At 37.9% G+C, this 22,843-nt stretch overlaps 1 protein-coding gene across 6 annotated transcripts in view; it reads right to left on the bottom strand.

The window, feature by feature from the left end:
- Nucleotides 1–990: 990 nt before the first annotated feature.
- cenpj (centromere protein J) overlaps nucleotides 991–22,843 on the bottom strand; it is a 62,846-nt gene continuing 40,993 nt past the window's right edge. For 3 of the 6 annotated variants that reach the window (XM_048533085.1, XM_048533087.1, XM_048533084.1), the window contains 7 exons: nucleotides 19,877–19,955; nucleotides 18,832–18,956; nucleotides 14,961–15,026; nucleotides 13,436–13,576; nucleotides 9,562–9,646; nucleotides 2,451–2,571; nucleotides 991–1,388 (listed from right to left, as the gene is read on the bottom strand). In XM_048533085.1, the coding sequence (XP_048389042.1) occupies nucleotides 1,187–1,388; nucleotides 2,451–2,571; nucleotides 9,562–9,646; nucleotides 13,436–13,576; nucleotides 14,961–15,026; nucleotides 18,832–18,956; nucleotides 19,877–19,955 (819 nt within the window). In that variant the 3' untranslated portion in view covers nucleotides 991–1,186. Of the gene's footprint in view, nucleotides 1,389–2,450; nucleotides 2,572–9,561; nucleotides 9,647–13,435; nucleotides 14,683–14,960; nucleotides 15,027–18,831; nucleotides 18,957–19,876; nucleotides 19,956–22,843 lie in introns of those variants that run through there. The other 3 variants (XM_048533086.1, XM_059646657.1, XM_059646656.1) reach the window with 3 other exon arrangements.

Below are 22,843 nucleotides of genomic sequence, written 5' to 3' on the forward strand. Positions count from 1 at the left end.
GCTTTCATTATATTTGTATACACTTAGAACAAAAGACTGATATATTCACTGCTAGCACCAGGAGAGCAGTTTCAAAGGGCTCAGTAATCCATCTATTGTTCAGTACATACTGCAGGCCTAATCCAAAATGTTCTATGTTCGACAGTGCTTCTGTTCATTAAAAGCTCTTCCAAAGGTGAAAAGGAGATAAACAATCTCAACATATTGGTTGATAATAAAATGTGAGGCTGGATGAACACAGCAGGCCAAGCAGCATCTCAGGAGCACAAAAGCTTTTGTGCTCCTGAGATGCTGCTTGGCCTGCTGTGTTCATCCAGCCTCACATTTTATTATCTTGGAATTCTCCAGCATCTGCAGTTCCCATTATCTCTCAACATATTGGTTTCTTATTCTTGCTTGTATTATGTCTGCCATTTCTAAATACAGTATTTATTAATTGACTATTACCTTTTAAAAATTTTGGTTCCTGGTCTATCTTGTGTCTCCTTTAGTGTCTTATTCCTTTCAAATCAACATCCTAATGGATTGATTAGGCTAACGGAAGATGTTGCAGTATTACCTCAGCTTGCCAAAGTTGCATATTTCACTACAAAACAGCATTGTGAATATGTACACCAACTATTTTGTGAAAACCACCAGCTACTAGCTGAGCAAAACTATGCTAGAATCCCATGTTATTACTCTTGGTGAGACTGATCAGTTTTTTTTGGAGGCCGTCCAGCTTATTGTGGTCTCTCTCAAAGCATTATAAACTGATCAGTCAAACAGTCAGTTGGTTCCACTTGAATTGTTCTAAAAGTCCACAAAACATCAGTTCAATTTTTTTATGCAGAAAAAAACCAAGCCTTTTAAATTTAAAAAGAAAATTGCCTATAACATAGAAATATTTAAACACTTCTAAAGATGTGATCCAAGTTATTGGGTTCACTTTTTATCAAATGTAGTTGACTTAATTCAAAGATTGATGAGCACACATATATATATTGCACTTCAGTTTTATAAACATTTAAAAATTTACACCACACATTTTTCCCCCACAGGCTTTTAGATCACATTGTTATAACATTCAAGTATTTACATAAGGAAAGCAATATACTAGCATGTGAAATGTAGTTATACAGTACAATTAGATTCTGTGTAAATGAGTTCAGTGTTCAAATACAATAGTTTTAAAATGTTTTAAGACTTAGAATAATTGGGATTTAGTGTCCATGATCACGTTGCCGCCTTTGTCTTTGATTCTTATTCTTCCTGAGCTGTACTTTGTTTCCTGGTGACCATTTGGATACACTGTTTTAACAGTTCCATCAGGGTACTCCCGTCTTTTGTAGCTCGATGTGTGAATTTCTCTTTGTCCATTATTAAATTCAATTATCTTGTTACCATCACTGCATTGAAGGAACAAACAAATTTATGTGGCTTCTTTTGATAACTAAAAGGACATTTCAGACCACTTGATTACAACATAAAATATATAGACAACTTTAGAATTGTAGATGTTAAGACCAAGCTAGATAGGTTCTTGATTATCAAGGGTTATGGGCAGAAAGTGGGAGAATGGGATTGAGAAACTTACCAGCCATGACTGAGTAGTGGAGGAGGCTCAATGGCCTAACTTCTGCTCCTATGTCCTATGTCTTATGGTCTTAAATATGGCACAATAACATTTCATAAACTAACAAGTATCTATAAAATGCCTTTAACATAAACCAGATATTTCACAGGTATTTGAAGGTGATGGTGAAGCTGTCAGCCAAAGCTTGTTAATAGGTTTTAAGGATCACTAGGTAGGATAGAGGTTTATGGAAGGAATTGCAGACCTTGGTGGACTATTAAAATCTGTTGATCAAGGCCAGAATTAAGTGAAAGCATCATAGTTATGACACAAATTTTGGGAGGAGGCAGCAATAGAGGGATTTGAACACCAGATGCTTAATGTAAAAAGATTTGCTGATATTGCTTGAGCCAATTTAGCTGGAACTTGCTCCCTCAAAAGCCATTGGAAACAGTTATTGGTTCATTTAGGCAAAGGAATTGATCTGTGCTGTGCCTTGTCAACCACTCAGCACCCTGTTCATAGAACATCAAAAAGTATAGCACAGTACAGGCCCTTCGGCCTACGATGTTGTGCCGTGGAATAATCCTAATCCAAAGATAAAATAACCTAACCTACATTCCCCTCAATTCACTGCTGTCTGTGTGCATGTCCAGCAGTCGCTTAAATGTCACTAATGACTCTGCTTCCACAACTACCACTGGTAAACTGTTCCATGCGCTCACAACTCTGGGTGAAGAACCTCATTGCTAATTAAGTTGTCACTTGTTTCATTCCTGCTGAGTGGTGATGAAAAGCTTTGACTTTATGCCTCACTGTAGCAGTGTTTTAAGTACTGAATGGGAGAATGATAGAGCTCACATTGCTCAATAAATTACTTTTGGTGATTACTTACAGTTGCATATGTATTATCGTGCCATCTGGAAACACACTTTCTTCACTGCCATCTGCAAACAAGTATTTAATGGTCTGGTCTGGAAAAGTTATTTCCTTTCTCCCATCTGGGTAATGTTTCTCTGGATTTAATAACAATTTTTTGCATAAAATTTTCAATCTATTGCAAAATTTAGTCATGAAAATAAAAATATTTCATTAGAAATGAAATTTGTTACACTTGCAGAACACCCACCTCTACTCCATCTTCAACTTAAATAGCATTCTGTAAGGTGTTGCTGTGCACTTTGAAAACAAACAAACTGATCTACGCTTGCTCATTCAGAATCTGTCTTATAGCTGGAAACAAAGACCTTCACCTTCCCCCTCCCCACTCCTTAGACATGTTCATCAGCTCCAGAAGAGACAATAGCACCCAACCCTGCCAAGTCTTCCCCTTTACTGAGTACGAACAGACAGTCTTCAGTAAAGGGCTCACCTTTCCACCCTAATGTTAGCAAGTATCACTCGTGCTTGGACGTTGAACAGTTTTTCTGCTGCCTCTGTGCTCACTTTAATCGTGAACCTAACCCTCCCTCTACTGACCCCTTCTCCTGGACACCACCTCAAGACCTCGTACCCTCCCTCAACCTCTTCATCTTCATCTCCACCTGCTGTCGAGACATTACTTGCCTCAACTTCTTTCCACAGAACGTGCAGACCTCCGCTCCAATCCCAAACTCACCATAAAACCTGCGGACAAGGGAGGCGCAGTTGTAGTATGGCACACTGACCTCTACATCACCAAGCCAGACACCAGCTTTCTGATCATGACCCCACTCCTGGACAACAAAACATCATCTTCCAAACCATGCACAACCTCATCACTTAAGGTGACCTCCCATCCACAGCCTCCAACCTCATCATTGCCCAACTCTGCATCGCCCATTTGTATCTCCTTCCCCAAATCCACAAACCTGACTGCCCTGGTCAACCCATTGTCTCCACCTGCTTCTGCCCCATTGAACGTCTCCACTCCATTTTCTTCCAATTGGTTCAGCAACTCCCCACCCATGTCCATGACACCAGCCACGTGATGTATCTCCCCAAAACTTCCAATTTCTCGGTCCCCAACACCTCCATCTTTACAGCAGATATCCAGACCCTCTACACTTGCATTTCCCATTCACAAAGCCTAAAGGCCCTCCACTACTTCCTGTCCCACAGGCCCTGACACCCTCAATCACCTAGCTCAACTCATCCTCACCCTCAACAACTTCTCTTTCAATTCCTCCCACTTCCTACAGAGAAAGGGGGTGGCCATGGGTACCCACATGGGCCTAAGCTATGCCTGCCCTCTTTGTAGGTTACATGGAACAATCCCTCTTCCGTAACTACACTGGCCCTGAACCTCACCTCTTCCTCCATTACATCACTGACTGTATTGGCACCGCCTCATGTAACCACGAGGAGCTCAAACGGTTCAAATACTAACACTTTCCACCTCAACCTTAAGTTCACCTGGACTATATCTGAGGTATGAAGAAGTCGTCCCATGTTAAAAGGTGCTGTATTAATGCAAGTTCTGTTAAAAGTGGTATTTCTGTTGAATATGAAAGCAATGACTTATCACTAAACTAGAAATTGCCTGTTAGGAAATGGAAGAACAAAAAGCACTTGACTATAGGTGCTATTGGCAATTAGCTGCAGGACACATCTCTGCTCTGTATCAGGTCTCTACCAGATACTTGATGCATGTCTCCTCAAATCACTAAATTGCAGCATGATGAACATTTTACTATAGCTTTTTTTTTAAATAAAAATTTTAAAATGTTTAAAAGATTCAGGTTCTACTTCCATAAAAAAATGCTTCCCACAGCCAGTTATCATTTGGACAGAATTCATGTTGTGATATTTGCACAAATAGCAGGAAATTGATGAAATTTGAAAACAAAAAAAAAATTAGACTGTTAGGTATTTCTGGTGTTTGTACAGAATTGAACCACCAAAATTGTGAATGACAGTAATTCTTCTCCATTTTTTCTCATCACCAGTAAAAGTTCAAGATATTGGAGCAGAAGTTTTATTTTCCTTTATTCATTCTGGGGATGAGTGTGTCTTTGACCAAGGAGTACTTATTGCCTATCCCTAATTGCCTAGAGGGCAGTTAAGAGTCAACCACATTGCTGTGGGTCTGGAGTCACATGTAGGCCAGACCAGGTAAGGATAGCAGTTTCCTAAACGACATTAGTGAACCACTTAGGTTTTTCCTGAGAGTTGACAGTGAGTTTGTGGTCATCAGATTTTAGTTCCACATAAGATTTATTGAATTCAAGTTAAACCATCTGCCATGGTGGGATTTGAACCCAGGTCCCTGGGATGTTATCTGGATCTCTGGATTAAGAGGCCACTGATAATACCACTAGGCCTTCCAGTCCATTGAATAAGATTCTGTTTGACCCAGTGATCCTTGCCTTCATTCCCTTAACCTTCAATTCACTTATCTATTATAAACTCTGTCCATTGTAGTCTTAAATATATCCATTGTTCCTGTCTTCACAGCTTTTGGCTGTGAAGAACTCCAGATTAGTTCAGAAGAAATTCCTCTCATCTGTGTTTTCAGTGGGTGACTCCTTACTCTGAGAAATTGCTTTCCAGTTCTAGACTCTTATACAAATAGAAGAAATTTAAAGTGATAGAGTGGTACAGCATGGAAACGGATCCTACACTCTACCTCAGCCACGTGGACCAGACATCCTAATCTGATCTGGTATCATTTGCTGGCATTAGATCCATATGCCTGTAAACTCTTCCTAGTCATATACCAATGCAGATGCTTTTTGAATGTCATAATTGTTCCCCCTCCACCACTTCCTCTGACAGCTTGTTCCATATATGCACTATAGTCTGTAAAAAAAAAAGTTAACTATTTAAGTCCTTTGTAAATCTCTCTCCTTTCACCTTAAAACTATGCCCTCTACCTTTTGGACTTCCTCACCCTAGGAAAAAGACCTTGGCTATTCACCATATCCATGCCCCTATTGATTTTCTAAACCTCTTTATAATGTCACCCTCAGCTTCTGACACTCCAGGGAAAATAGCTCCAGCCTATTCAGCTTTTCCCTGTAAGTCAAGCCCTCCAGTCCCAGGAACATCCTTGTAAATCTTCACTGCAATCTCTGAAGATTACCATTTTTCTCCTATAGAAGGGTGACCAGAATTGTACACAGTACTCTAAAAGTGGCCTGTATGTCTTGTACAGCTGCAACATGATGTGCTTTGACCATTGAAGGCAGGCATGCCAAAAGCCTGCTTCACCACCATAAGAATTCACTTACAAGGAATTAAAGCACTTGCACCCTTATGTCTCTTTGTTTGGCAACACTCCAAAACCCTACTATTAACTGTATAAGTCCTGTCCTGGCTTGCCGTCAACTTCACATGTATATAAATTAAACTCCATCTGCCACTCCTGGACCCATTAACCCATCTGATCAAAGTCCAATTGTACTCTGATATAACCTTCACCTGTCCACTACAACACCTATTTTGGTGTCATCCGCACATTTACTAATCATACCTCCTATGTTCACATCCAAATAATTTATGAAAATGACAAAGCAGTGGATCCATTACTTTCTCACTATCTCCCCAGTCAGGCCCTTTAAAATTCCTACATGTTATTAAGGTCATCTCTCCATCTTCTAATCTTCAATGAATATAGGCCCACCTACCTGTAAGAAAATCCCTCCATACCCAGGATGAAATTAGTGAACTTTCACTGGACTTCTTCCAGTGCCATTCTGTCTTTCCTCTAGGAAGGTGACTAAACTGTTCACAGAACTCTAGCTGTGGTCTGACGCGTACCTCGGTTTAACAAAAACTTCCCAATTTTAATACTCCATCCTTTTGACATAAAAGGTCAACACCCCATTACCAACTGAACTTGTGTTCTAGATTTTTGTAATTTATGCACAAGGGACTCCAAATCCCTCTGCACCTCCGTTTTCTTCATTTAAATGATAGTCAGCTCTTATTCTTTCTGCCAATATGCAAAACTTCAGTTTTGCCCACATTAAATTCTATTTTCCAAGTTTTTCCCTACTTGCTTAACCTGTCTAAAACCATCTATAGACCATGCCATGATTCTCCTACTCCCGTGCTGGATAAACATGATCAACACAGCATTACAAGTAGGTTGTCCATGTGGAACGAGTTCCTAGGAAACTAAATCAGTTGACCCTCTTTTATTGTATAGGTGGGAGAAATGTTCTGTTTTCAGTTATTGGCTCAGAATTTTGACAAAGACTCCACCTTTTTCTCTCAGCATTATTAATCTTCGGAATTATGTTCACGTACGTGGGGTTAGATTGACCAATTTTCATATAACCCAAATTTGGAAATAGTACATTCACTTCCCTCATTCAAGTAAATAACATACATTGCAAATAATTGTGGCCCAGCACCACTCAAGTTACAAGTTGCCATCTATAAGTGCCCCTTTTATTCCAACTCTAGTCTTCTATTAGTTAGCCTATCCTCTATCTATGCTAAAATACTAGCCCCAGTACATGGGGCCTTATTAAGTAGCTTTGTGTGTAGTTCCTTATTGAACACCTTTGGATTTCTAAAAGATGGCAACCCATATCTAATCTGTTCATTAACCCAACAAAGAACTTTAATAAATTCGTTAAGCATGATTTACCCTTTACAAATCCATGCTGACTCTAGTTTAAAAAATGAGATTTTGTTTGACAAATTTGTAAGAGTTCCTTGATATTATAAACAGTGGAGATAAAGGAGAACAAGTAAATTGGGTACATATGGATCCCTTGAAGGCAAATGGTAAGGCACAATGTAAAGAGTGCATAAGATAGGAGCTCAATGTATTGGGGATAATATTAGTATGGATTAAATAACAGATGGTAGAATTGGGGTTAATGGGTCTTTTTCAGTTTGGAGAAACAAAACTAGGAATAACAAGGATCAGTCTTTAAATCACAATTTACTACCAATGTTAATGAGATAGAGGAGCAGGCAGAGTGCAATAATTGCAGATCAGATGATGAGACAAAAATAAATGGAAGAGCATGTAATGAGGAGATATGGAGAAACTAGATAGGTTGACTGGGCAAAAACCTGGTGGATGGAGTTTAAATGTAGGAAAATGTGGAAATCAAAAACAAAAATTTGGAAATACTGGAAAAACTCAGGTCAGGCAGCATCTGTGGAGAGAAAGCAGAGTTAATGCTTTGGGTCTAGTGACCCTTTTTCAGACTTCTGATTTTGTTTCTAATGTCATGCAATTTGGTAGGAAGAATCAAAAGGCAGCCTGTTAATTAAATGATAGGCTGCAGTGGGATCTGTGTTCTTGTGCACAAAACAAAATGTTAACATGCACGTATAACAAGTAATTAAGAAAGCGCATGGAGTTTTGGCCTTTTTAGGAGATTGCAGTTCAAAAAAAGGGAAGTCTTGTTGCAACTGCACAGAGTGTTGGTGCAATTGAACCTGATGTGCTGTGTACGGTTTTGAACCCCATAAATAATAGATTGTATTGGCATTGGACACTGTTCAAAGGAATTCACTATGCTGATTCCTGGGATGGAGTGACCAATAGGAATAACTCATACAGTGTGGAGCTGGAGAAACACAGCAGGTTAGGCAGCATCAGAAGAACAGAAAAGTCAATGTTTCAGGTCAGGACACTTTAAACCAGGTTAGACCTTTAACCATTAGAGTTCGTAAGAAAGAGGGTGAGCTTACTGAAGCGTACCAGATTCTCAGGGCCTCGACAAAATAGATGTCAAGATGATGTTTCAACTAGTAGGGAAATTGTGAACCATGAGTCTTAAAGCTGAGATGCAAAGGAATTTCTTCTCCCAGAACGTCATGGGTTCTCCACCAGAGAGGGTTATGGAGGCTAGATTACTAGATTTATTTTTGAAATATCCAAGTTGTCAACCAAGTTGAGCTAGCATACAAGAGAAGTTGAGGCCTGTGGCAGATCAGTCATAAACTTGAGTGAATGGTGGAGTAGGCTTGAAGAGCTGAATGATCTCCATCCTGCTCGAGTTATATTCTAATGATGTTTTTGTAGTCTCAGTATTTATAAGGCAAGTCCAGTTCAATTTCTGGTCAACTGTAACTCTTGGGATGTTTACACAGGGATTCAGAGATGGTCTTACCAGTGAACGTAAAAGGGTGATAGTTAGATTGTCTCTTGTTGGATCTGCTCAATGCATGGTAGTATTACTTGCCCCTGTCAGCCCAAACATGACTTTATGTACCCTATGATAAGAAATAGGAGATTTAGGTTACTTGGCCGCCATGGCTCTACCATTCAATAAGTTCATGGCTGATCTGCTTGTGGTCTTGATTCTTTACTCTTGCCAGTCTCCATAACTCTCACTTCCTTGGTTCATCTAACCCCACGTACATGAACATACTTCCAAAGATTATTAATGGTGAGAGAAAAAAGTAGAGTCTTTGTCAAAACTGAGCCAATAACTGAAGACAGAACATTTCTCCCACTTATACAATAAGAGGGTCAACTGATTTAGTTTCCTAGGAACTCGTTCCACATAGACAACCTACTTGTAATGCTGTGTTGATCATGTTTATCCAGCACAGGAGTAGGAGATTCTAGAAGAGTTGCAAGTTCAAGTGGATGCAGTGCAATTAATGAACTGCATTTTTAGATGTTTTAACTACTTAGCCCAAATAACATTGGTCACTTACACAAATAACAAATTTGTAAAATCATGTTATTTTAACACAAGCATTGACAATCCACTATAAAAAAAAGACAACTTGTGAGCAGGCTTCCATTACGGAATAAGAACCAAAAGAACTGCAGGTGCTGTAAATCAGAAACAAAAACAAAGTTGCTGGAAAAGCTCAGTAGGCCTGGCAGCATCTGCAAAGGAGGAAAAAAAAAGTGAATGTTTCGTGTTCAGTGAGGAAGGGTCACCAGACCCGAAACATTCACTCTTTTTTCCTACTCCACAGATGCTGCCAGGCCTGCTGAGCTTTTCCAGCAACTTTGTTTTTGTTCCATTACAGAATGCCTTGATAATATATTTTAAGACATTATAAACATTGAAAGCCTGAAGGATTAATACTTTTCATACCCATCTGATTATTTGGAAACTGTAAAACCTCTAGACCGTCGGGATAGGTTGTGTGTGTTGTCTGTGCATCTGCATAAAAGTATATCTGTTGAAACAAATAACTTTCCATTAAAAACAATAAAGAGCACAAACTCAAAGTAATCACAAAAATTAAATGGCAGGTTGGAAAACATATCTTCAGAGAATGATTAGATGTGGAATTCTGTCACAAGCTGAAGTTGAGTTCATTAAGTTATATTAAAAGTGAATTCGGTAATTACCAGGCAAATAAAATATGCAAGGTATTTTCTCAATGTTCAGCTCACTGTGTTCACATCATTGGGGTTGCTATTTTAGTAGATTAAGGTCATTTGCACAGATATTTGTACAGTTACGGTCATGGTATCAATTTAGCAAGCTCCCCAAAAAACAGATAAGTATAAAAGCAATATTTCAGATGAAGTTTATTGAAAAAAAACATTGAAAATCTTACTCTGAAAGAAATACATTTGAAAATGTCAGGTCGATGTAAGTTTCAGATTTAAAACCAAAGATCTGATACAAATTATATCAATCAGTTTTGAGATCATTAATCATCATAGCCATGATAAAATCAGTAACTACAAAAGCAAAACTTTACACATGTTGGAAATCTGAACCATTAACAGATAACGATAGAAACACAAAGTAGTCCAGACCACCTCTGTGCAAACAGAAACAGAACTAACATTTAGGGTCAATGACTTTTGCTCAGAATATTTGTCTTACTGAATGTTACTAGCAGTAATTTTTTTGTTATAATTAAAGATTTAGTTACGTTCAAAGCCTAAAGAAAGCTGTTTAAATTTAAGTGTATCATAAGCATGCAAAATGCAAAGACTAAAATGGCAGTGTCAAGCTCATTCATGAAGAATGAGCACCACTGGCTAGGTCAGAACGTATTGGCCTTAAGGTGTTAGTGAACTATTGCTGCTTTGAACCACTTGTGGTGTAGTCTAGAGAGAAGTCCTGTTCAGAGAAAGGTCACTGGACCCGAAACATTAACTTCCAGCATTGGATGAAGGGTCTAGGCCCAAAACGTCAGCTTTTGTGCTCCTGAGATGCTGTTTGGCCTGCTGTGTTCATCCAGCCTCACACTTTGTTATCTGAGCTTTTCCAGCAACTTTGTTTTTGTTCCTGATTTACAGCATCTACAGTTCTTTCGGTTTTTATGTTGAAGGCGGTACATATTTTGAGAAAAGCAATTTAGTGTACTGACTGGTGTGCAACAGTCACGTTACCTCAATCTCTGCTGTGAATGCCTATGTCTGTGGTCTGTGACTGCCCTTACACAGTTGACATCAGGAATGGTCTAACTGAAAATATGCAAAGTTTCAGAACTGTAAGGGAACCAGCTATTATTAAGGACATCAAGGAACACGCTGGTGAAAATATATTTTCAGAAATGTAAGAAAGCAAATATTGAAAGAAACGAGAATTTTTTTTTTAAAAAAGTCTGCAGCTTTGAATTGCTGGGTAAGACAAAATGGCTGTGCATTTTCAATGCCTTGCTGTTATGGATATAGAAGATACAGACAGAAAACATTCCACACTCAAACTATTATATAGTTGCACAATTCATTGCAAAGCCCTGAGCAGATAACAGCAACCATGCTAAGGGTGATGGGGAAAGAATGCTACAGCTATATTGCCACTTGGATTGCCCTGAGCAATGGAAAACTGCGGAGATTTTAAAGGCTTTAAAAACAGACTTTGAATCTCACATTAATATTACTTTTGAATAGTATGTGTTCAACATAGGGCTTAAGGGGAGAGAGACTTGATCAATACATGACTCCCTTAATGCATCCAGCAGAATCCTCAGTTAAGAGATTACCAAAGGAAAGATGCCCAATATGGGGACAGCAGCGCACTAACTGCAAGAAGCTGAATCACTGTGCACCCAGGTGTTTAGCTGCAAAGAAAGAAAAGCAAGCCTATAAAAGACGTATTGTGGTATGTCAGCAATGATTCTGCCAAATCACTACACCATCCAACAGGTTGGCAACATCAAGTCTAACAATGATAAATTATTATTTATCATTATCAGAATGATGAGTGCAGAGTTCTAGATAGTAGACATTTAAACAAAATCCATTCAGCTGAACCAAATCCAATGATTGAACTCGTAACTCAAATGTACCAGAACAGATTTGTAGCATTTTGCAGGTAATTAAGCCATCATCATCATCTAGGATTTATTTGGCAGTTAAAAACAAATGGAAAATATTTTGGACATCTTCCCGATGAGTATCGTCTTGAAGGAGGGCAAGGCCAACACAGCATCTGCTGAGGAGAGTTCCAGCTGTCCTTAGGTGCAGCTTGAAAGACAAGATCGAAGAGGTGGAAGAGAATGAAGTCAAAAAGAAAATTACAACCCTGACACACTGGATTATCAGCGTCGCAGCAGTGACAAAACCTGGAAAGAGTATGCAAAGATCTAAATGATCTCTTCAAAGCTTTGAAGAGCTCTCTCTACCCCCATTATAAATCATTGAAGAAATTTTGCTATAATTTGTCAAGGCAAATATCTTTACGGCCATTGATGCAAAGAATAATTGCTGACATGTGAAACTGGATAAAAACAGTTTTTATAAAACTACGTTCTGGGTGCCATTCAGGAGATCCAGATATTTGCATATCTGTTTGGCATTTCCACTGCTCAAAAACAGAATGAATGCAGATAGCATTAGACAGTAAGTAATCTTCCTGCAGTGGTAATCTACTAATCTATGGAAACCGTCACAGTTCACAATCAGAATCTACTGACTACTTGACAGGTTGCCAGATAAACCAGAGGCTGAGCAAGTTGATGTAGTAGTTGAAGGTGCCTAAACTCAAGTACATCACTCATGTGACTGAAAACAAAAGGACTTTGCCTTGATCCTGACAAGGCGAGGGCTGTAGCAAGAATGCACGACCAACAGATGTGAAAGCAGAGCAATTATTTGGTCAGAGATAATAGTGTAGAGCTGCAAGAACAAAGCAGGTCAGTCAGCCTCAGAGGAGCAGGCAAGTCAACTTTCAGATCTGAAGAAGGGTCCGACCCAAAACGTCAACTTTCCGGTTCCTCTAATGCTGCCTAGCCTGCTGTGCTGTTCCAGCTCTGTGCTGCGTTAGCAACGATTTGTGAAATACTTTGCCAAGTTCTTGCCTAATTTGTCAAGAGTGTGAACTTTTACACAATATCATTGTTAAGAATGTATAGTAGCATCGGGGCACAAAGGAAGAAACTGCTTTTTCTAGAATCAAAGTGACTAGCAGCAATAGCTGAAGTACTACAATGTTTATGAAGAAGTCACTTTGCAGTGTGACGCAGGGATGAATGATGAGGGGCACAGATTTAAGCTAAGGTTTAGGAGGTTCAGAGGGGAGCTGAGAAAGGGAAAACACTCAGGATAGTAGCCTGAAAAAGAGTAATAGAGAGAGGAAATGTTACAACATTTTAGTCATATTTAGAGGGACATTTAGAACACTGTTGTATGTAAGGCTAAACGCCAGGAAATGGGGTCAGTAGATAGATGCTTAATTGATGGAAAGATGAGATTAAGAGGCTTTTTCTTTGCTGTAATACTCTTTGACCTCCTGGATAATTGTGCACATTGGCAGTAGTCAATATTATAATATAAAGCCCCTCAATAACTGTACAAAGCAGATCAGGTTGAACTTCATACATACAAGTGAGTTTTGTCATTCATGAAAGTTTGAACTTCGTTTCATGTCTTCAATGTATAGCATTTATATATAGCTTAAGAAAACATGGTCACTTTGTGTCAAGTTTTTATCTAATCAGCAGAGTAAGGAACAATCTCGTGCAAGCCTTTAATTCTTAAAATCTTAGTGGTTTAATGCTTACCACCGTTCGATCAGACATCATCTGTTTTACATCCCCGTTGAAGAAGGTCACTCTAATAGTTTTCCCATCTGCACTAATTTCTTTACGGGTACCATTACAAAATATAATTACGTGACGTCCACTTCTTAACACCTGTTCAACCTACAAAAGAAATTATTCTTAAATACAAGAAATAGAAAACTCAGGAAATAACAGGCAACTAAAACGTATAAAGAAAAAAGTTAATAATTGGCATATTTTCTAAACTTAGTTTGTCGGAAGAGCTTGTGATTCAACTGGCAAAATCTTATAAATTTTAAAAGGAGATCAGTTCACTGCCTACTTATTGCTGTCTTTAAGTGATGGGGGTGTACGATAATTAAATTCAAACTTGATGCTTTCACAGAATTTCATTGCAGGGTATTACATAACAGAAGGTGTTCTTGTAATCTTGTTAATGTGGTAAGAGATTACCCAAAATTCCTCAAAACCAAGAACGATAAAAGTTATGACAATGTTGGGCTTCAAACTAGTGATGTGCAAGCTCTTAGGGTACTTCTGATTCAACATGCAGTTAAGTTTCTGTGTACGTACCTGATAACCAAATGACAAGGTATCTTTCCATGGAATAGGAAAATTTGAGACAGTGGTTAGTTGTTTCCACATCGACTGCATCAATACATACGACTGGAAACACATTTGATTCAACAACAACTTATCCCCGCGATGGATAACAAAGCTAGAAGCATAAACTCATGACGGTATCTAATCTGCTAAGATTTCCCTAATACAAAGAAAAAAATTCCTATACTTAGTTTGGATGATTGTTCCGGACAATAGATGCAAACGCTAAGTAATGGAACACTGTCCTATTTTGCAGCAGTGTCAATATCAAACATTACTAAGTATAGTAAGACAAGCTGAAAGTTAAAGCGCCCCCTGCATGACATCAGTGAAGCATTTTGTGGCTTTTCGGAGGTGACAACCAATGTGAATTTTTCTTCTATCCATTTATTAGTAATTATAGTTTACAAGGGGCCATAGGTATTTGTCTCTGTTAGTTTCAAATTTGTGTGGCTTTCATATGTTTCTCTGTCCAGTTTCTGATGTTTTGCACCCATCTGGTCCTTTTCAAACTGGTAGATTCTTTCCTGACTTTCACTTTCTATTGTTGCCAATACCTGTCTCTCTCACTGCTTTCTCCAGTTGTCAATTTCCTCTTCTCCTCTTAGGGTAAAATCCCACAAGATACTAGAATTCAAGTTTTCCTGTAGACAAATTAATTGATTTTTCACTTTGTTAGCTGATCAAAGACCTTCAGCAGAGCTACATTTCAAAAGCTGTAAATCACTTTTAAGTCTTTTGAGAGTCCAACTCTCGCACCCATTCAATGCATCACTTCACAGCAGGGATTTTGAAAGTTGCTCTTAAAGCGCGACTTGCTAATTAGAAAAGTGGAAGGTTCAGTAACAATGGTGAAAAGTTACTCAATGATAAAATTACAAGATGCCCATAACGTTCAATATAGACAGAAATACTTTCTCACCTTTCCATCTGGATACTTAATCACTTCTTGAATTTCATCCTCAGTTGCATTAGGCTCAAGAGTCTGCTTTAGAGATTCATAGAAGGAATTAATAGTTCACATCAACTTGTACCATTAAAACCAAGATGTTTGTCAGATATGAATTAAAATGTAACTCCCTTGTACATGTCTGTGTGTTTAAGTTATTGAAGTTTTTAACTAACTTTTAACAGACTTTTGTTTTTATTAAATGGTTAAAAAAAGGGGTCAAATATTGGTTGATCTCCCATGGCATGTTACAGAACAGGCTAGATCAAATGCAATCTTCAACTTACCATTTGTCTGAAAACAAAGGATAATTAAACCAGGACGATTTTGAACTTGTCAGTAATTTTTCTCATTAAGGTGTAATTGCAATTTTCACAGTGTGTCTATCTTTACATTATAAAAGCTTTACTTTCAACCCTTTCCTAAAAATCAGGCATGCTCAGAATCCGAAACACAGATGGTGGACAATGCCAGTCTGTACTCTGGTTGGTTCCAGATTGTCTCTTGGAGCAGCACAATCCTGAAAAAATTCTCTGAAATTATCTCAGTTACTGTTGTCTATTTCAGATTTATCGAGTTTAAATGCAGATCAGTAACCCCCATTACCAATTGGCATGACTTTCTGACAAGTTCCCATTATTTTTCTTCGTATGCCATCCTACCTGATGGTTATTGCTCGCCAGCTTTTACACCAGTGCCACAACTATTGCATTGCCATTACCATTTCTCATCTCTATCCAAATCACTTCCATATCTTGATTTCCAGAACTTGTGTTATCACTCTCTATTGTGTTAATATCATTATTTAACAGGCCATCCTTCCACATTTTCCTTGCTTTTTGTTTTTCCTAAGTGCCGCATATCCTTCAATAATCAGATCCCAATCTATGTCACCCTGCAGCCATGACACTGTAATGGCTATCAAATCATACTGTTTATTTTTATTTATATTATCATTTCACATGCATTGTTTTAAATGCATTCAGATACAGCCTGCAGTTTAGTTCTTTTATTATTTTTGTAGCCTCTGATCTTACTTGTTGATTCACTCCTAGATATGTACTCTCTATCTTTTCCAATCACAGTCTGCTTGTCATTTTTCAGTCTCTACCATTCTTTCTTGCCTTGTTTGCACTGCCATGATTCCAGCTGATTGTAATACTAAACATGTCCGATCCCAGAGTGGAACCCAGCTTTTAGTTTTTTTTAAAATTAGTTACAGTGATGTTCAATCACTAAGCAAATTCAAAGGAGGCTGCTAATATACTTTTAATAAAAACAAGCAATATTTCTTAAAGTCTATTTTACAGCAATGCCCTCATCCTGTGAATGAGTAAAAAAAATTTTAAACTAGACGAGAACTAGTTGAAATGATCCTATTACAAGGTAAAGTTCCTATATAACCTTTTAGATACTTAAACCTCAGGTGAAGGTGACCCGGTTTCCACTTTAAAGTTCCTTATTCAGTTAGCATCACTTTCTTTAGCCAACGACTCCATTCACTCCATGATCATTTTTTTTGAGGTAAATGTCTCTTCATTACATCCTTGAAACAACTGCTAACATAATTCACTTATTTCTGAACATGAATTGCTTAAGCTCCTCTTCCTCAGTCTTTTATTTCTGGAGCGATGTCTTACTGACATTAACCCACCAGGTACTTCATTCTCCTGTCCTGACTGTTTTGGAAATTGCTAAACAGCATTGACCAGCTGCTCTGATGGAAACCTGAACATTCACTGTCCTTCTGGATGCTGTGTCTTTCTAAAAGAACTGGCTACAGTATTTATTTCCATGTGTCACAGTAAACCTTGTTATAGATAACATCCTTTTCTAAAGCATTTATTTAAAAGTTTCATTTAAGTGCATTAATTATTTCCAGATACTACACCACCACTCTCAGAACTCAAAAATTAAACTAAGTCCTTCCGTCCTTAGCCCACACAATATAGATATACAACTTAAAGCTGTACATGGTGCTGTCACATTAAATTCGAAGCTTCAGAACATCATGAACTTACATCACACTCATTTCATCTACAATGTTGCCAAATTTGATTTCTTGTCCCCAGTATTTTTTTAAACAAACAGGGAATGGCAAAAAACAAAAATACAAAAAATGACAGTGACATCATATGCACACAAGATAAATTAACAATATCTTCAATGTCATGCATATGGCACAACGTCCTGCATGTCATACTTATTACAATGTTCTATTGATAACATCCCTTTAGAAGCAGAATTTCCATATTCTCACTTAATTTGTTTGCAAGCCAGAGATTGCTGAACTTTTGTTAGGACCAGATAAAGGTACCCGACTAGAAATTTTAATCCTATCATCCTCTCAATATTACATTAGAGATGCAGAATATCTTCAGCATTCTCCTTATGAATGTTTTTTTAAAAAATACTTGTTACCTACCTCCCTTCCTGAATACATCAGAAGTTTGCTAACTGTCTTTCAGAATCTTATTCACTGGTCAATATTTACATACCCTCTTCTGGGTTTGGTGTTATCGAACTACAGGGAAGGGGATAATCAAGACCACAGCTCAGTCCTCTTTGCTTGATCCTCATGGATGCATGAGCCTTTGGTTAACCATTAGAAGCAACAACTCTGCCCAGCCTTGGACACGAGGCACTACTACAGTACCCCCACAGCTGCCTCAGAACAAAACGAGGATTGAAAATTTAAAAATTTTCTGGACCCGATAGATCAGTTGTTCACTGTATAAACTTAATGGCTTATTGGGTGTGCCCAACTGGAAAATACTTTGACTAAAGGTATGTCACTTATACATAAATACCATTTTCTCAGCATTTGAATTTCAAACAAGTGGTATATAAGTATTGGTCATTTTTTTGTGAAGGGGGTTTAATACTTAAGTAGAAAGCAGATGACTGAAGGCCTCCTGGAGTGTTTATATTGTAGGTTTTATGGTAGGACAAGAAGAAATGAAGCCATTAGCTTAACGGAAGCTAATGTGATCAAGTTTTTTTATAAGAGGTTTAAAACTTTTGAATCAGTTCAAAGGAGACCTGACTGAGGTTGGTTGCAAGAATGATTTCTCCTAGAACAGGAAGTTTGTTCAAAGCAATTAATGGAATAAGTTCTCAACGTAAAGGTTTCAGTTTATGAAAACTTCCAATACCAGGAAAGTTTGGGTAGAAATCTGCATTGGTTATTCAAAGCTGGGAAATTCTCGGAAGTCAGTGATGTTAGGATTTCACAACTTCACAGGACAAGAACTGAAAAGACCGCAGATGCTGGAAACTAGCCAATAAATGTGGAGCTGGAAAAGCATAGCTGGTCAGATGGCATTCGAGAAGCAAGAAAGTCAACGTTTCAGGCCGAAACCCTTCAGGGTAGGAACCAAGGTTAAAATAGTTAAGTCAAACCCACAGGGTGGGCAGGGAAGGAAATTCCTCAGAGTAACTGTGTCACAATGGGGAGTAGATGGAACATTATTTTGCCATGTGTTTTTGAAAGCTTTCAAGTTGTGTTACACTGATGGTAGTTTTATAAAATAAAATCCATAAATTTCTCTTTTATTCCAAAAACCAATTCTTTGGCCCTATGTGCTTTTGTTTCAATAAAATACTGTCACACGAAACTGAAAATAAACAGAAACTAGGATCAAGCACAATTTCGCTCTAGGATCCAACTTGTCCAGTCGTAACATCACGTGAGTTCATACCAATACAAAGTTAAACAGTAAATCTATTCTTCTTCATCATGATCTAAAAAAGGTACTATTAGCATTTGCTGCTTTGAACTTCTATGTTTAATCTAGAATCTCAGTTTTTCTACCAGTATACATATTCATCACTGAAGACTTACAGATCCAGCCGGTGCTGAAACCCCATTAGAGTTTGGAGAATTTTCAGAGAGCTCTGAGTGCATCATCGTACCCATTGCAGAATCAGTCACATCAGTGAGGGATGCAGAAGATATTGAAACAGAACCTGAATGAATAAAATAAAATTGCTGAAAAATTTTGGTTGTGGCAATAATGTACTTCCCAACATTACTGCATTAAAAAGTACCACATAAAACTGAAGATGCCTTTTGGTCCATTGGGTCTGTACCATTAAAAATATAATACAGCTTAGACTACATATTATCCTGTTCTCACTTCTCACTTACTTCTTCCTCCTTTGCTCTTCCGATGTTTATAGTCTGTGATATACTGTTAATAGGATGGAAAAATTGCTTCGTTTAACTCAATACATAAGCTTTCTGTATCTGTCCAATAACAGTTGCACTTTATTTAAACCATTTCCATAATGTTATCTTTAACTGAAACAGATACATTACATCCCATTCCTTAGTTCTCTTTTAATCCTGAATGTGTTGAATCCTGCAATATTTATTTGCCAAAATTGTTCTCAGTCTAGTCAGGTTTCAGTCATTTTGTATTATTTTCAGATCCTCTTTGCAAATCTCTTCCTCTTGTTTAAGCATCTTTGATGTTAGTTCTACTAATGTAGCTTTACCAACCATTAAATTTACTTTGCCTTTTATTTCCTTTTCTGTTTGTACCAGTTATTTATCATTGTATTCTCCAACTTGATTCTATCCCTGATCATTCAAATTTTCTTTGTTCCTTCAGTTCAGGCAAAATTCACTGTTTTCATTGATTAACATTTAATGTTAGTAACAAAATACTGCATTATTTTATAGATTTGCTAATACATTATTGAATGTCGCAGTTGACACAGATACATGCACGGAGCTGTAAAATTTTGCAAATTCCTGGGTGCAAACGCATTTTACAATATTAATCCCACACATCATAGAAACTGTAAAATTATTACACAGTGTTCTGGAGCTGTAAATAACTTTGCAGGTAAGATTATTTTGTTAACTGGAAATGTGTACTCACTTTCTTTTAACCTATTTCTGGTCACTGTGGGAGCAGATAATTTCACAGCTTGTCCAAGTTTAACATCTCTTGGGGTAGTCTGCAACAATAAATATCATCTATCTTTACTCAAATTAAACTTCAGCCAGAATATCGAGAAATGAAGAAATGGCAGAGACAATGAACAATTACTTTGTCTATCTTCACAGTAGAAGACACTGATTACATATCAGAAATAGGTAATATCCTAGGTGCCAAAGTACGTACAAAATTAAGGAAATTCACAAAGAGAACTGGATAAATTCAAGGGTCTAAAACTGGACTGATCTCCAGTCCTGATGATCTACTCCCTGGGATATTGCTTGTAATGGCTACAATTTTCCAAAATTCACCATATTCTGGAATTGTTCGAGCAGAGTGAAAGTTAGAACTAGAAACTAGGGGCAGGAGCCTGCTCTGCCATTTAACATGATCATGGCTGATCTCATGGAATTATAAACAATTGTTCAACTGTGATATTATTATTCAAAAAAATGAGTGAGAGAGAAAACAAAGAACTACAAGCCAGTTAGGTTGCAACAATTTCTTGCAGGCTATTATTAAGGAAGTCTTAATAATGCCCTTAGAAAATCACAGTATGATCAGATAACATCAAAGTGGTTTTATGAAAGGGGAATTGTTATTGATAAATTTAATAGCGTTTGTTGGTTAGATAAAAAGGGAACCAGCAAATGTACTGCACTTAAATTTCCAAAAGTATTCATTCAGGTACTAAATACACATTAAAGGGATGTCTCATGGATCTGGTAGCAAGGTTAAGGGATGATTAATGGAGAGGATCCAAATGCCTAAATAGGCTATTCTTAAATTGACAGGGTGAGGTCTGGGGAGTTCTTTTAAAAATCACTACTTAGCCTCAGCTACTCACTTACAATCTATCGTGATGACTCAGTCAAAAATTCAGTACCTAGGTTTGCCAACAATACAAAACTGGGTTGAGGAAGATGTTGCAGGCTCCAAAGAAATATATACAGGCAAAGTAAGTATGCAATAAGAGGGCAAGTGCAGCATAATGACGGGTAGTGTAAGGTTATTCGTTTTGATTGTAAAAATAGAAAGGTATAATAGTCCAGATATTCCAATTAGTTTCAGAAGGCCCATTTCGTACCCTGATTGGACACAAAAAAAAGGTATTTTTACATTTAGATCACTTCTGGTGTGCAAGTTTCTAGAGTCTGGTGTTAAATAATAATGGAACCCATACAGGAACAGTGGAGCCAGTGGGTTGAATCTGAGGCCCCTTTCACAGCAGTATTTGACACATACTGTAATTTAAATATCCAGCAACTACTTTGATGGCAGCTGTGATGGGTTTAAGTATGCAAGTTAATTAATCCATGAAATTAAGTATGAAAGTTAAGTATGGGGGAAGGGCTGCAGGTGGGTGGAGAAGATGTTAGAGTACCGGGGTCGGGTGTCCGATGGATGAGAGATGCCCAGCTAAGTGGCTAAGGGTGAGTACTTATGGTAGGTTAACAGCTTTAAGAGAAGCTTAAGGGAGAAATCAGCAGCTTGTTGGGTCTGGTGAAGTATAGTCAGGTGCAGAAGTGTGTAGGTGAATGGATTAATAGTGATTCAGGACTCATTAATAGTGATTCAGGGGTTAGAGTAGGTTTTTAATTATTTAACTGTTACCACAACTATTCTGCTTATGGGAATAGGAACGTTCCAAGATCTCTGACTTTAAAGGGACATTTTTGCATAGTTCACAACTCAGGGTAATTGCCTAACAGAATTTTTAATTTCCCATGCAAATCTCAGTTTCGGCTGCACTGGGATTTTGTGCAGTCCCAATGCACAACTCAGTAAATACTGCTGCACCAACCATCTGGAATATCTTAGTTTTTTAAAGGAATGAAAAGCGTACATGCTAACGTCAAGAGAAACTTGAGTGTACTTGTGCAGTAACACATGAAACTAACATGCAGTACAGAAAACAACTAGGAAGGCAAATAACAGGCTGGTATTTATAACAAGGAAATTTCAGTACAGAAATAAAGATGTTTTGAGAAGATTTGTAGCTCAGGTTGAGGTTCTGGATGTGAGTTTGCTCGCTGAGCTGGAAGGTTCGTTTTCAGACGTTTCGTCACCATTCTAGGTAACATCATCAGTGAGCCTCCGGTGAAGCGCTGGTGTTATGTCCCGGTGTGTTGAACCAGAACTCCATCAACAAACACATGGGCTCCAAATCAATGTGTTTGTTGATGGAGTTCTGGTTCAACACACCGGGACATAACACCAGCGCTTCACCGGAGGCTCACTGATGGTGTTACCTAGAATGGTGACGAAACGTCTGAAAACGAACCTTCCAGCTCAGCGAGCAAACTCACATCCAGAAGTAAAGATGTCTTGCTATAATTGTGCAGGGCTTTGGTGAGAACACACATGGAATGCTATGACAAATTTGATTGGAAGCAGTATACCAATGATTTACTAAATTAGTTCCTGGTATGAAAATGTGGGCTACGATGAGATTAAGTAAGTCAAGCAACTCTATACTCTTTAGAATTGAGAAGAATTCTAAGGTAATCTCACTGAAAAATACACAAATACTACCACCTGGAAGTTCCATTCCAAGTCTGGAACTATATTGCTGTCCCTTCACTGTCACTACATTGAAATTCTGGAATTCTGTTCAAAACACTGAGTATATTTATGCCAACAAGGACCACAGCAGTTCGTGAAGGCTGCTCACTACTACCTTCAAGGCCAATTAGGAATCAATAATAAATATTGGCCTAACCAATGTTACTCATATCCTGTGAATGATGAAAATAATTCACCAAGGATTATTCAGCTGCTTAAGTGAAGCAACAAACATCGTTATATTTTACAGGTCATATGGTGTGAGGCTTATAGTGGAAGCACTCATTTCCATGTTCCTAAACACACCCACGCTTAATGTCTTTGTCATGTGGATCTGAATAT

Source organism: Stegostoma tigrinum, chromosome 6 (assembly GCF_030684315.1).
Source record: "Stegostoma tigrinum isolate sSteTig4 chromosome 6, sSteTig4.hap1, whole genome shotgun sequence".
In the NCBI taxonomy this organism is placed as follows: Eukaryota; Metazoa; Chordata; class Chondrichthyes; order Orectolobiformes; family Stegostomatidae; genus Stegostoma; species Stegostoma tigrinum.